This window comes from Ciconia boyciana, chromosome 5 (assembly GCF_034638445.1).
Source record: "Ciconia boyciana chromosome 5, ASM3463844v1, whole genome shotgun sequence".
Classification (NCBI taxonomy): Eukaryota; Metazoa; Chordata; class Aves; order Ciconiiformes; family Ciconiidae; genus Ciconia; species Ciconia boyciana.
In genome coordinates, this window is record NC_132938.1 from 49649312 (window position 1) to 49665262 (window position 15951).

A 15951-nucleotide genomic window follows, 5' to 3' on the forward strand; every position below is an offset into this window, starting at 1 on the left:
TCAATTTCATTTTATCAATGATCAGGTACGTTACAAAGTCATGCGTCATACAGGGAGCTGCTCTGAACATGATTATATCTTCCAAAATGGGTCAGAACATTGTCCCCACCTAAGTTATGCTTTGAAAAATTAAAACAAACAATAAGCAATCATAAGGCATGGCAAATAAATATTTTAAAAGGGAAAACAGTATCCTGAGATAGTTATTACCATTTGTTGAGCAGACTCAGTGAAGCTTGGGGATCAGGGTAGTAAGAAAGAGGCAGAAGCTGCAATGTAACTGGGAAGGATGAAGGGTTTCTCAGTACGAAATATTTTACCTAAAGAGTTTGGAGGGGAAAATAAAAAGTTAAAAACTACATACTTGAGAGCTGGAAGGTAAAATAATTCAGCACTGGTAATATGATCTGCATTTTCAAGGGACTTCAACCTGGCTTTTGTCTTAATGCAATATAATCATATGTGCACAAAACTGCATGGAACAGCAGGACATGTCACCACAATGTCATCATTTGCAAAACCAGCTAAGAGTGCATGAAGAACCACATGTGCAAAAAGACAGACCTCCCCCACCTCCCAAAACAACCCTTTCATTTGGACTGTGATTTACGCAGGCAGACATGAACAATGTTCTTCCACAGAAGAAGGTGAAGTTAGTGAGGTACCACCCTTTCTTACAGAAGTCTGAGAGCAAGCAGGTTATACACATTATACTATAATGAGTGACAATTAAATGGCACAAATGGAAGATTAAGGTAATTCACAATATGTGCATATGAAAACTATCTCCATATGACTGGTTCTGGCCGAGGCTAGGTTAGTAGTGACCTACATCTGACAAAGGAGAAAGAAACAACCGTCAGCGTGGTTGCAAGACACATAGCTCTGCTGATCTCTCAAGTGTTGTATCTCACACAAATGTTTTACACACTTCTGTTGCATAAGGCAGTGGCATGCGGAAGGCCATCCCATAACCACATGCATCATTAATGACAGTAGATCCTATCCCTAGTCCCTTGTTCAATTATTTTACCACAAGCATGTAATTTATACAATGATGCAAGGAAAGCTTTAACAACCACAAACAACTGTTAGTTAAGACCTACACTGCTTTACTCCTATCCTTGTATTAAAATATCACAACTAGGTAGCTAGAGAACTTATCAAAGAGCCAAAGGGATACAAATCTGGTGTCTTAAATTAGACTTCAAAACACTGATCTACAAGCAGTACGAAAATGCTAAGCATCACCAAATATTAACCGCAGACTTTGTTATTTAAACAAGCTAAACATACATCAACTCAGAACAAGCATAACAATCCTCACCATACTACTTTTAACTGCTGTGGCACTGAAGTTGAGCATAAGGCCAGGCTCTGTAGTCAACCGTGGCAAGAAAAAGGCAAAGGACTCCTCTTCAGGTTTCTTCTGGCGAATAAAGCGAGCTGATCCTAAAATACTTCTCCTGCTTTATTGGCAAAACCAGAAAGCTGTGTTAATTTTATTTTCTCTTTTCTTTCAAACAAAGAACAAAAACCAATGATTTGCCTATATTTACCTATAAAGGACCTATAATTACGTCAACTAATCTTTCCTTGAAAATGTTCTTCACAAAGCCCATAAAGCTGTAACCTAGTAGTAGAGAGTCAGTGTAACTTATGTGCATCCCTTCAGTCTCCACTTTTCCACCTGCAACACGACTGTGGTTTTCACAGCTCTACCTCCTTTATTCTGGAAAGGGGCTGATGCCACTGATGCACCATCTCTACAAGAATTGCTCAGTCACAGTGACTGCTTCCTTCTCAACGTCCCCAGTATGCAGTATCCATGACACCAGGGACTAAAAATCTTAAAAGCTACTCAAAGACCCTGATCCTGAAAAGACTGCTATGCGACCTGTTGATGAAGGACTCATGCAACTCCATAAATGATGTGGTAAAACATGCTTTGACTGCTTTCACACTGGGTAGCTGTGGTGGGGTTATTATAGTCAGAACATTATTTAGATTCTAAAGTTCGGGCATCTGAAATGTTTACTTATGGCTGGCAGTGCCTTGATACGGAAGCTGGGAGTGTCTGGGGTGCTCTGAAACTCCGGGTGCTTCAAGATAACTAACTTAAGTTCAGGAAGGTCAAAAATGTTTGTTCTAATTAAGAATACTTCAGAACAGAAATATTCTTTCTTACAGCACTGTACTGGCTTGAATTAAGAACCTCAACAGATTCTGTACAGACCTGCAGGCTTCCCCACGTCTTATTTTTTGCCATCTTTCATAAAGTTCACTTGCAAGCTCAGAATCCACATCCCAGGCAGAACGGTCCAGAGAGAGACTCTTCTGCCAAAGCAGATTTGCTAAAACGATAACAGATTTTTCATATTTTACAGAGAAAATATTTGCTCCTTCCATCATTCTACTTCGGAACACAAGTAATCAGTATCTGCAAAGGGTCCTGACACAAAAATTAAAAAGGCAACCCATTTTTTCCCTTCAAAGCAAGCACGCGAGGGTATATATATTATTGTCCATATCTGATTTGCTTAAAGAAATACATCTGCAAAACCACAGTAATTCTACACGCAAACAAGCGTATGGGTATTGCACAGGCTTTGTATGCTGTAGGAAGCCCTTCTTACTGTTGCTATTTCTAATGGATGCCATTGAAAAGTCATTATGTTATCAGTAGTCTTTACACAGAACTCTCCACTGATGCCAATAAGTATCAAGATCATATAGTATTCTCTACATAGTGGTACAAAATTATAATATCACAGCACAGCAGGGAGCAAAACAAATCCCACAGTTTGGCGGAAATGTTTTTTTTTTTCTTTTTAGCTTCTCTTTTCAAGGTGCTGATATTTTCTCAAATTCTTCTTAAGATAAAATTGCAATTAGTGTAAAGATTAATGCCTTTTAGAAAGTTAGACTCATATTGGTTCAAGGATTTCCACATAGCAGAAAGGAGTTAGAAAAGTAAATTTCTTTTGAAAGAAAACAAAAATGGCTTATTTTGAAAGTACATGTATTTTATTTTACAATCCTTAGTGTTTAAGGTAACCAACTGAGACTGATTATGACTGGAATAATCCAGCTACAAGTTCTTTAGGTCAATATTTTCAGGCTTGTGCATTAGACTTTTCTATTTAACAAGTACTAGTATCCTAAATTAGAAGGCACAATACCTGTATGTAAAGATCTCATTATGTGTATTATTAGAATGGAAAGAAAGTAAGCAACGAGGACTTACTTGTATCAGCAATATTCCTTTATATAGATTTAAAAAAAACAACAACAAAAAAACCACCAAACCACAAACACCTGCTTCTAAGATATGTACCTAAATGTGCATATGTATCAGTAATTCTTCAGGCCACATGTTTCTATATGTCACCTCAATCCTCCTTTTTACATTTGAATGACTACTATTGCCTTCTTCATATCCTCATACAAAAAGACATTTTACAAAAGCATCATCTTGAAAACACATTCAGGAGAGCCCTCACTTAAACATTTAAAGCCTGTGGTACCCAGCTGCCTACTGAAATTCCTTACTGAGCAGGGATTAAAAAACCCCCGCTATTCTCAATCAGCTTCCATCAGACTCAACAATGTTCACGTAATACTGAACACTGTATTTTGGTAAATGCCAGCCAGGTGCTTAAAACAGCTCTCAGCATTACAGTATCTGGAGTTAAGATTCCTTAGTTCCAGAAAGAATGAGACCCCTTCTTTCTGTTTCACATGATGCAGCATTAAGGATGCTGTTTTATAAACCTGATAAATGGTCTTTTGCAGAAATTTAGGAAATTTTTGCTGTGAGAAACAGATAAAGAGAAGGCCTTCAATTTAACTCTGGCTAAAGGCAACATATTGGTCAACATTTGTTTTTTGTTTTTCATGAAAGACTTCCCAGGATCTGGACCCAGATTATGCACATTTTCTAATCACCTTGAGCTAGTTGACAGCTTTATCATTCTACCTCAACATCTCCGGAGAACGTGCATATGAAGAAAGCAAGGAGCAGTACACCACCAATGAGAACTTATAGGAGAGTCTTAAATATTAAGTTCAAAAAAATGTTGCAAGACAGAACAATAGCTTAGCACGTGCTATGGCATTAGAGGTCTGAAATACTGCACAGTGTACTCAGTACAGGTTACTCAAAGCCATTTACATACTCCCAGAAAAGTGGATGTTTTTAAAAGACATAAAACTAAGTACTTGTATGAACAATCTCAATATTCTCATTACAAGTCCTGCTACATAAAACAAATTTTCTACAATAAAACTACTATCAGATGCCTAAAAAAACCCACCAAGATGAGCCTACCTGAATCAGACTTTCCCAAGTAACACTGAATATCACAGTGAGCAATGGCTTCAAAACGAAGATCTCCCTGCTGGAAAAACAAAACAAAAACTACAATTGACCATATGACGAAACAACAGGACAAATTCCAGTTTCTCAGTGGAATTTGGACGAGTCAAAGAAGAGAATTAAGGTTGCCTAGAGAACTGTAATTCCATTGCTGTTTAACTCTGGGTGCTTAACTTCTCAAGCTACAGGATGGTTTCACAGAGTGGTCTGGTACTGAGTTTTTCTTTCAGGACTAAGGGACAGATTTCTGGCCTAAGAGGCAGGCTGCTGCAGTTTGGTTTGCAGTGCATAATAATCATTCAACACAACTGAATACAATACCTTGGACACAGTCGAATATATCTGCAGCGGTATTTCAAACATTACTCCCACATTTGTGGCCAAACAAATACTAGAAAGCACATTTGTTACAGTGTCTTTCACACTGAGCTTCAAAGTAAATACATTCCAGCAGCCTGGAGGTAGAGTCAAAGGTTCGGCAAAGTTCAGAATCTAGAAAGAATCAAAGGACAACTGAATTAAAATTGGTACAGTATTTTTGGTGCAAGCAGTACTCTGAAGAATGTAAACTTTCTCTTCCTTCATGTTTTTGCTGTTATTACATGCACATATGTGCCCATAACTGATCCATACAGTGCACATATGTAAATCTCCTGTCTAAATATACGAAGAGCCAATTAGATGCCTACATCATGTGCGTATTCATACACCAGATTTGTCTGGTTTGAATCAAGCAATTGCGCGAGTAAATTATTGGCTTTGCCTTCTAAACTTCAAAGCTCATCTATGTACTAAAGACTTCCATTACAGCCTATGAAGAAATGCTGAATCCTATAGAGCACAAACAACACATGCAACAATTCTGAGAACAGAGCAATGGTCTATAATTTGATGCATCTGTAGCTGCAACCCAAATGAAAGAACAGTTGCTAATAAAACAATACAAAAACAAGCTGGACAGTGAATAATGCCTATTGAGAGAGTAAGCTCCTCAGACCTAACAGTTACAGGCGTACATATACCTTTATTTTTAACTGATTTCAGCCAGCTCTGAGAACCCTGAGTTCTTCAAAGAATCTATTTTGTATGTCAAAGGACCAGATCCTTAAATCAAGGACAAAATATTGTATGAAGCAGAAATTAAGCTTACCTTTAAAATGTTCTTCGTTTCTCTGGCTATGAAGACTTCATTCAGTTCAATGCTGAAGTCGAAATTGTTTGTAAACCATATGGACCAAAATCCTGAAGTATTATGATGTGGTTCTATATGAAACAATGCTGCAGAAGGATCTACGTCAAAATACCTTTAAGTAAATACAGAAGAAAAATAAATACATCTGCGATTGTCCTTGAGCACACAGAAGCGGTCCACACTAGAGAAGATAACTGTAGTATACTTGCATAATGAGGCTCTTTTAAGGTTTTAAGGAGAAAGAACAAAATTATTTCCTTTGGAATACTTACATATAATATCAGATAAAAATTGACAAGAACAACGTAAAAGAGGTAGGCAGATAATCACTACTCTCTTACTATGCTATAGTATAACATAGCATACTGCTTTGTGATATGGTAGTTTGGATGAAATTAGCAAAAGAAGACTGAACAAAAGACTTCACATTTTTTCTATAACTATCCTGCTTCTGAGTTGGATTAACAAGGATGGTCGAAATTTTATCACAGAGTCTAAGTAATGTTTATATGATATCAGCTGCTAAGGCATATCTTTTTACTGGCTCCTGAAATTCTTCCTGGGTAAAATACAGAACTACTGCTTGAAATCTCACAGGTCTGTTTTGGCAAATGACACAGCAACAATAGGAAGAAGCCTCTTCACTGTCCTTGGAATCATTCAGTGACAAAGCAAGCTAACCTCATCTCTTAAAGTAGGGTACACTAGTCTTCTTATAATATCAGTGAACATTAACAAACAAACAAAAATCCACTGTCAACCTACCCTTCCATCACAGGACAGGAAAGACAGGCTTTTAGTGTTGTAGTGCCTTCCAACAGATTATTCTTCTTGTCACCGTAAGGACTTTCACTGTCACAGGATGCAGCTGGGAAAAGAACAGACATACAGGAGAATACAACGTCAGCCAGAACGAAAGTACATCCGCAATTATTTTCATGTGAGGACTTGGAAGAACACTGCAAAGGGGAACATTTGCTGGTCCAATTCTCACACAGGTGAGCAAAGCATCTAATTGCTTATGTCCTCATTTTCAGAGGTTCCAAACCTTGCTTTAAGAAGAATTTATGAACGCTACACACTTTCAAAAAACACACGCACAACAAGGCTGCAAAGAGCAACCTGACGAATTTTAACCACGTGTCACTGGCACAGCATTCTTACTTATTAGTGCACACTGCTTCCTTTTAATAAATGAAAAACTGCTCTGAAAAAAAGAATCACTTAACATATAGTCCTTTCTTTCTTCTTATTTGCCCTTTTTTGCTAGGCAAAACAAGTCCCAATGTCATTATGAAAGCAGCCTGTTTCATAAATGTTTAAAGTCTATCCACTGCAGTCTAGTGGTCAGAATAGGAAACAGGCTGGAGTCAGGAATGCTTAAATGTTAATCTTTGCTCTTCCACAAACACGCCTGGTCTCAGGCAAGCCTCTTCAATGATCCTGCCAAGAAATGTCATAGAAAATGACCACCCAAGCACAATAGCCTTTTAGAAAATATACTGGAAACAGAAAAATAACCACAAATTATAAAAGGATGTTGAAAAAGCATATTCAATAATTATGCTTATTGTAAAATCAGCTGACATTTTAGCAAATGTTTTCTTCCCCTTTTTGAAATATGTATAGCTTAAAGCCTTCGATTGGCATAAGAGGAAGCATATATACACAAAAACGGTGGAAACAATTGGCAGAAAGAATTCATCCTCCTTCTCAAAAAAAACCCAGACAAGTTGATTTTGGGATCTTTCAGGGTCTCTATCTGCTGAAAAAAAGCTATCCTTTTATAATCAAATCCTGCTTAATCATATTATCTATAAGTATACATATCCTGTACCTTTACAAGAAATAGAAGCAACTTTCGTAAAGTCAGTAGATGATGAAGATAGCAGTACTGGCTCAAACTCCACAGGTGATGTGTCTTTTTGTGACAACTGCTGTATTTCCTGCACGAAGACAAGACACAATGATCCTTGTAGCGGTACTACCATTATTATTGTAGCTCCTGTATTAGTGTATCTTCTTGTCAAATTTGCAAGCCAATATCTGCCATTTTCTCATATCTTCTAAATCAACCCATGGATTTTTATTCAAGTTAACAGCTCTTGTGTCTTAAAAAAAATCCATCACTGAACTACAATTCGTCACCTAAAAGATCTATTAGACTTCTGGGCACATTTTAAAAAGAGGGGAGCATGACATCTGCCACTAGCAAAATCAATCTGCTATTAGAGAGTAAGCCAGTGGGCTAATTAATTCCCCAATCAAATTCAACACCCTAAAATATGACTTCCTGAAGCCCGCCATTACCTGTATATGCACAAGACTGTTCCCAGAATGCATGACGTACACATCTACTGAGGAATCACCTGTCCAAAAGAATGAATGCTGAAGTAAGTTCACCAAGGATGGAAGCACTCTTGCTTTGTCAGATACTCATATGAGAAGCAATCCTAATCTAAATTTAAAAATCTTTGTGTGACAGCTACCCTTGTAAAAAGGAGGAACTATTGACATCTTGAGCTTGCAATCATTTCATAAGGGAGAAAAATCCACTTAACAAGATTTTTGGCCACAAACATGAAGGCAAGCATCAACAGGGAATCTTCCTTCATTATCTCCTAAATCCAAGATGGAGCACAACTCCTCCCTTTCCTACGGGCAGGGAGACAGGAGGCACAGCTGAAGGAAAGAAGGATGGTTGATGCTGCCCTAACTTTCTGAGTCTAAGGGCCAACCTGTCAATAGCATGAGAGAGTCCAGTAAAAACTCTTCTGTATATGTACACAGCTACGCAAGATCCTGGCTCGCCTGCTTTGACAAGCAAGCATTTTCAGGAGACAATGTGAAGCTGGATTCGGTGCTTAATACCTTTTGGGCTTAAAACAGGAATGGTCCTGTCACCTGGCAGGGTAGTAACCTATTGACCAGAGCAACAGGAGATGGGTATAACTCAGCTTTCACCTGCCGATAAGGTGGTACAGCTATACTGGGTAACCACCCTTCGTCACTGGCAAAGCTATGTTCCCGTCCACAGGACGCTACGAAGATGCAGAGGACCAAAAGAAGAGCAGCAGGACAGAACAAGAGATTACTATTATATCAGGGTGGTCATCACACTTCCATGAAGGAAGATGACCCGAGTTCTTGCCCTTGCTTATACTTGAATTACATCAGTAGATCCAGGCTGACATAAAAGGACATTCTCCCAGTTCACCAGGCACAATTTCTAATAATGAGTGTGCTTTGCTCAGCTGCTTGAAAGCAAGACTACGTGCCAGTTTCCAAAAGAGGGTTCAAGATGTTGATTCTGAGTGAGCAGAAGATCCACATAGCCACAGCTGTTAAAAGCACATACTCCTCTTCAACCTTTCCAGCTGGCTAGTTCCCCTGTGCAGACCTTGCCTACCTGCTGTCCCACTCTAGGTGCTAACACACGTGCTGTATGCTGAGACTAACACAGCACCATATTCCCTTTTGTTAGATCTTTCCCTCAAGACCACATCTCTCATTTAATCATACAAACAGAAGGCAAGGAAGCATTGCTGTTTGACGTGGCAAAGCCACCACTGGTACTGATGGAGCAAGACATGAAACTTTCCACCAAGAGCAAGTCCAAAGGGCTTATATCACCAACCTCACAACACAGTGAGGACTTATGATTGTATTATATTTAATGGAAAACAGCCTTAAAAGCATAATTCTAGTACTTTAACCATCGAAAGTGTTAACAGTGAGCACCCTTGACACAACAGCTGTGAACAATTCTCTACCAGCATCAGAAAAACCATCCACAACTCAACATAACAAAGCACTGGCATCCGACTGGCAGGGAAACTAGGTTTACAGTGGGTATTTCAGTTTCACCTCTTTGTAAATATCACATCACAGAACACACACGGCGGGAACAGCATATATTGCTTTGTGACTAGATCTTGAACGGAACTTCTCGAAAGACAAAAAGATCATGTTATTTTTTTACTAGTGTGTTAAAAAATATTATTTTCACCTGGATTCTTAAGCAGTTCCTTCTTCTTCAATCAGAAAGTAAAACTGGAAGAAATGTCTAAAAAAAGCTATTCAAACAGACTGCAAAGCGCTATAAATAATTTAAAATCCCCTGCAGTTAGAGGATTTGTTCACCCAATAAATGTAGCACAAAGAAACTGCAAGGGGTTAATTGTTTTGCCTGTGGAATTCTAGCTTACAAGAATAAATGATGCACACATCTGTATTACCTCATTACCCTACTTTCCACAATGGCCACTATCCCCAGTACTGTACAAACCATTCTGCCTTCATAGTCCTATTATGGTGAGTTTAATTAATGGGAAATCAGAAATGCAGTTGTAGAAATCAAAGGACCATGACATCCTTCCATACTATTTAAGCAGATGCATAAGCATGGGCGACTAAAGAATGAAACGTGTAGTTTACAACTTTACAATCATTACCTTTGTAAAGAGGACTGCGCTTACAGTAACTCTGCCCTAAAAGTGGCTGACAAGCTGTGTTTAACTAAACTGATTTGTTTTCCGTTACTTGCAAAATTTAGCTGTCAGTGAATTTGATTCAATTTAGCACATCAAATTACAGTTAATGTATAAAACCAAGTTCTATTACAATTAACAGTTGTATTTAGGACTTACCCGAGGTCTTCGTTTTTTCCATTGCTACATAAACTACAAAAAGATTCTCCAGTAAGTATTGTCTGTGCTCCACAAAATCTTGTTGGGCATTTTCCATTCTTACCGTTAAGCTCATTTCTAGCAGCATTGGGTCATCGGACATAAAACAGCAACTCTGGAGCGAGACAAGGGGATATGGTGTGTGTGTGTGGTGGGAGAGGGAACGGAAAAAAATCATTACAGTAAGGTATCTTGAGAAGTTAATCAAAGGTATTATCTAACAGACAAGGTTCCAGCACCAAAGTGCTGGCAAAACAGGAGTAATTAGGACCTCTGCTAAAATCTCAGCAGAAACCAAAGACAGCGCAGGTACAGACAGCACAGCAAAAACAAAGATGAAAAACAACTAAAAAGGACACTGAACCTTGAAAGAATGCAAATTTATAAACTGTCTTAGTCAGTCTCACCTCAGGGACTGCAAAACAGTTTCCTTTGTTAAATCCTCTGCCTTCAATAAAATGTGCCATAAACAGACTGATGCATGTGTCTTAATGGTAGGAAGACAGTTCATGTTCACTGGTCTGTTTATAGTTAATTTTTCCAAATCCTGTGTTTTTTGTCTCCATTTCTCACTGAAGTAATTTTAAAAAAACAAACATACATGTACAATTCTTAATAGAAAACACTGTCGTCTGGCTAGAATACTTCAGATAAATACAAATAGGATCTTATTTCCTTCTCTAAGTAGTGGCTGCTGTTAAGACAGCTGAGTCTTAGCAACTACAAAGACACAGACACCATTTTGCAAAAAATTAAAGCCAACAAAGCAAAACAAAAACTAGACAATCAACAGTGAGTAACATAAATTTGTCCTGCATCACACCATGACGGTCGCTAAACTCAGGCTCCAATGCCCTACCAAGAGGACTAATTTGCTCAGGAATAAAAGGTGAAGAAAACCTCCACCGCTGGCACGTGACGTGCTCTCGTGAAGCAGCAGCAAAACACCTTCGGCTAATCTGAAGCACTGCAAGGAGGTACAGCGGCAGTGGGGAAGCGTCTCTGGGAATGGGACGCCAGTTCACTGCTCACACGGCATCAAAGAAACCCTCAGCACTTGACATGGCTGCCAGGAGCAGGAGAGGAGGCCGCTGTGGAGACTGGAGCACAGGGGTGGTGTGCCCTCAGGAAGCTCGCATCAAAGAGCGGGCAGTCTCAAATGTTCAGGTGCATCTCAAGCCCAGCCTTAGTCACCAACGCAATGCAAGAATCAAACGTGGGAGTAAAACAGCACAGGGTCACTGTGATATGTAACGTACAGAAAAGCAGCTATGGAGTCTGGGCCTCGTCACACCTGATGAAAGAAAGGTGCCGCAGACCACGGCGCAGGCCTATATATCTGATACAACAAAATACCCCATCGAGTACCGTCACTGCTGTGAACCAACACCCATTTACTGTGTAAGGACGTCTGAGGGGAGAGGGGAAGAGGAGATCCGGATGGCACTGCCCAGGAGGAGGAGACCCACTGTCCTGAACGCTCAGAGCCTTCCGAGGGGGCTTTTCTGCTAAGAAGCTCACCCCTCCTACGCTCTGCCCGACGCCAAGGCCGCCTTCAAACCCTGCTGAGCACACGGCCCAGACAGCCCTGACTTCAGCCTCTCAGCTCGCTGATCCCTTGTCAGGGTGAACCAGAGACTTGTGCAACGTTTCTGGAGAACAGAAATTAGAGGAATCTAATCACTTTCGTACTCCATGGAAGTAATACAACACCTACGTATTAAAACGCTTAGCCTGTTGGGTTGGTTTGGGGTTTTTTTGGGGGGGCTGGGTGTCTTTTTCCATCTCCCCCTCTCCTAAAGGTAACAGTGTGATGTGTATGACATTTAATTTATACCACAGGGTACGGTTTTATAAAAGCATAGCTAAAAGCACAATTTCCCTTTAAACTGAGACACTGGAAATTGCACTGTTGCTCAAACTTCTAGAGCTCTGGAAAGTGCCCCTCTAAACTTGGATTAAAATAAGAAGGCTTAAATAGATATAAAATGATAATAAAACATACCTTAACTTGCTGATATGCGTCGCTAGGTAAACTGCATTCAAGGTGAACACGTAAGAGACTGGCATTCATAGTTTCTGCCTGTGGGAAAGAAAAGTGAAGAAAACATCAAGCACACTGCTTCAAAAGATATTATCATATAAATCTGATTCACACACCACAATTTATAAAGACAATAGGACTGTTTCCACATATGCAAAACACAGCAATGTAAGGAATTTTTTTAAAATAAATACAATTACTCTGTACAGTAGGCCAGCAATCAATCTCCAATTCTCAGGAACTCCATCAATATCTACTTACTTATCAAACTATTATTATACTTGATTATTAAATATTTATACAGCATTGACATGAGCAACCCTTATAAACTTTCATACGTCAATAAACTGTATTCAACAGAGCCTTTTTTGTATAATATAAAAGCTTCTTTCCTTGTTTTCTGTATATTTTCTTTGCTGATTGGATACTGAAATACAGTTGCTAGGCCAAGAACATAATGCTTCTTGGACATGGTCTGATACATAGGCTTCATGCCAAAATGGACAGACAGAAAAGACTTGTCTTGCCTTTTTATTGAAAGAAAAGAAAAGAAAAGAAAAGAAAAGAAAAGAAAAGAAAAGAAAAGAAAAGAAAAGAAAAGAAAAGAAAAGAAAAGAAAAGAAAAGAAAAGAAAAGAAAGGAAAAGAAAAGAAAGGAAAAAAGAAAAGAAAAGAAAAGAAAAGAAAAGAAAAGAAAAGAAAAGAAAAGAAAAGAAAAGAAAAGAAAAGAAAAGAAAAGAAAAGAAAAGAAAAGAAAAGAAAAGAAAAGAAAAGAAAAGAAAGGAAAAGAAAAGAAAGGAAAAGAAAAGAAAAGAAAAGAAAAGAAAAGAAAAGAAAAGAAGAGAAGAGAAGAGAAGAGAAGAGAAGAGAAGAGAAGAGAAGAGAAGAGAAGAGAAGAGAAGAGAAGAGAAGAGAAGAGAAGAGAAGAGAAGAAAAAGGAAAAGAAGAGACAAGACAAGACGACACCGATTGTGCCGGCTTGTAAAAGCACTCATAAATCTAATGGGGCAATAGCACTGACAAAGCCAAGCATAGTTCATGAAAGCTATCTGGAAATCTGGACTGCCAAATTACCTGCACAAATGGCTCAGCCAGTACATCATGAGTCTAAATTAAAAAAAAAAAAAAAAAAAAAAAAAAAAAAATCAGAATGACAGACCTGTCGCTCTATCAGTGCCTTAATTACAGCAAAATTACCTGGTGATTTTGAGACTGCTGTGGAACCCCCCAGTTTCTCTTGCGATACTGAACTAAATACCTGAGTGAGGCTCAAGTTTCTGAAGGTGTTGATGCAACTGACTTTAAAGAATTTCAATAATTTGATGCTGAAAAGCAAAACTGTGAAGAAAAGTTTTTGAAGTATCCAACACCCTATTTCCTATCTCCCTGGGACAGGCATAAGGGGGCACCGGAGCAGAGAGGAGACTTACGACATGCGTGGCATTTCTTGGGGTCCAGTTTTATAAAAGCACAGCCAAAAGGAAGCCAGCATACATTCTGCATTCCCGATTCAACCGGATTTCACACCAAAATGACTGGGGCTTCACACAAGAGGGCGATGTAACCTCTGCAAAGGTGGTTAGCGGCGACCCAAAGCCTGTCCCCAGCGCAGCTCTCCCCGGGACGGGAACCCCTGCCACCTTCCTTTCTTTTTTACAAACGCTTTTGTCCTCATCAAATTTTGAGAGCAGAAAAAAAACCCATTTGATTCCAAAACATGCACCACTTACTAACCTCTCATGGCCATGACTGCTAGTGGAGTTTTAATGAGGCAGTAAGAATATATAAAGAGCAACTTTTGGGGGTCGCTTTTCTGGTCAAATAAACCTTGATGCTTAGACTTCCCTTCTCAGTGGTTCTTGAGAGAACACTACTGCTTTCATGGTCCTACATAAGGAGTTGTTAGCCCTTATTCAATGCCACTGTAGTTTAAAGTAGTTTAAGACCCCACACCCCTACAAAAAAAAAAAACCAAACAACAGCTAAATCATATTTTTCCAACTTTTTTTTTAACTTCTTGACCTGGCATAGGTCTACATGGGAAACTGCTGTCACCTTAAAATTGAAGCTACTAATGTAACACGCACAGAGGGCAAAAAATGTTACTGGCGTGTATTTGATGTTGATCTGTTTTCTATGGGAATTTTTTATTTCTCTTTGTAAAACTATCTTCAGAAAAGGAAAAGGGTTTCCATTTATCGAAGGCAGAAAATAGATGCATGACTGTAATGCCTACTATCTTTACAACACTTCTAGGACAGCTATGTTAAGCATAAAGATAAGATAAGCCATCTGAGAAGAAAACCCTGTCAGAAGCAGAGTTTCCAAGAAGACAAACCCAGGACCATGTCCACATCTCCCAGCGGTGCAAGTGCTCTGTTTACACTGTGAGTATCACTGCCTATGAATCAGAGCAGAGAGCTGTTATGCAGCGTATGTTTGCTTGCACCAGAGGCGAACTGAAGAAGAGAGGCACGGCACAAGGGGAAAAGTTAGAAAGAGCGCTGCAAAGCAGTGCAACCACTGCCACTTCATTACCTGGTGCCTCTATTTTGTGTTAGCTACACATGCGTACATATTTGCACGTACACACACACTCAGCACCCACAAATCCTATATGAACTGAATAGAGAAGCCTGGTAAGAACTTCGTTCGTGTGGCTTCTATCAGTTTTGGTTAAGTTCTTACATTTATATTTTAAAGAAACAGAGGCCTCTCTCAAAAAAACCCTAAAAACCTGAACCATCTGATCTGCAAGGAGCCCCGCTCTCCTGGCAAAGGTCTAGGATTCTCGCTGGGGGACAGTACAGTAGGCAATTACTTAGGAAATAATTCAGCCACCAGAAGAGAGAGAGAGCATCAACAGGACGGCTGGCACAGGCCAGCTCAGCAGCCACCAAGCAACCACAGACCCGAGGTCACTTTCAGGGGGAAGAATTCCTTATTCTGCCTTAGGTGCCCTGTCAATCAGACATGGCTTTATAGAAGATTTTCACAGAGATATTCTTGCATCATTATCAGGACTGTAGAGTTCAAACCACTTCCTGGAGTTTGACCACAGTATAATTAAAAAAGAACAAACATTGAACAATCCTCCCCGTCTTCCTGCAGGCTGATACTTCAAAGTTTCTGTCCTGGACAGTCCCCGGCCCTATAGAGCTATTTCCACTCTGAATGGTGTTAATAAGCTGTCCCTGTAATAATGATTCAGCAGAGTTTCATCGGTTTTTTGCAGAGAGTTATCAGGATGGCACACCAAGAAAACTCTACTGTCCTACTACCTTCCTTCTCCACACCCAAGCACCACACTTGCACACATTTGCTTCTCTGATCCTCTGTCCACCGGCACAAAACATAGCTTAAAGAGTCTTGGGCTCCTGCCAGTACTTGCATTATTTCCCATGTCATTGGTTCATAAACTCTGAACTCCTCTGGGAAGTGAGCAAAGTGATGTGTCTCCTACGGTAAGACGTTCCGCCCTGCAGGTCACTCCTCCATTGGCATTTCCAGTGCGTTGGTACATCATTTTGAACACAACGACGCAGTGATGTAGCTGCCCTGTTAGTGCCATCCAAATATTAAACAATGCTCAAAAACAGGCAACTGGAGCAAAGACCACATCCAGAAGCTGGATAAACAAAGATGACCTA

At 39.5% G+C, this 15951-nt stretch overlaps 1 protein-coding gene across 8 annotated transcripts in view; it reads right to left on the reverse strand.

Moving 5' to 3' along the window:
* Positions 1 to 15951, reverse strand: part of TMEM131L (transmembrane 131 like) — an 83784-nt gene that overhangs the window by 24353 nt on the left and 43480 nt on the right. For 3 of the 8 annotated variants that reach the window (XM_072861244.1, XM_072861241.1, XM_072861239.1), the window contains exons 8-19: positions 13376 to 13408; positions 12264 to 12341; positions 10220 to 10373; positions 7881 to 7939; positions 7408 to 7516; positions 6336 to 6438; positions 5529 to 5682; positions 4700 to 4870; positions 4331 to 4400; positions 2237 to 2354; positions 1328 to 1469; positions 211 to 320 (exon numbers count right to left, since the gene is read on the reverse strand). In XM_072861244.1, coding sequence (XP_072717345.1) covers positions 211 to 320; positions 1328 to 1469; positions 2237 to 2354; positions 4331 to 4400; positions 4700 to 4870; positions 5529 to 5682; positions 6336 to 6438; positions 7408 to 7516; positions 7881 to 7939; positions 10220 to 10373; positions 12264 to 12341; positions 13376 to 13408 — 1301 coding nt within the window. Of the gene's footprint in view, positions 1 to 210; positions 321 to 1327; positions 1470 to 2236; positions 2355 to 4330; positions 4401 to 4699; positions 4871 to 5528; positions 5683 to 6335; positions 6439 to 7407; positions 7517 to 7880; positions 7940 to 10219; positions 10374 to 10665; positions 10831 to 12263; positions 12342 to 13375; positions 13409 to 15951 lie in introns of those variants that run through there. The other 5 variants (XM_072861245.1, XM_072861240.1, XM_072861246.1 and 2 more) reach the window with 3 other exon arrangements.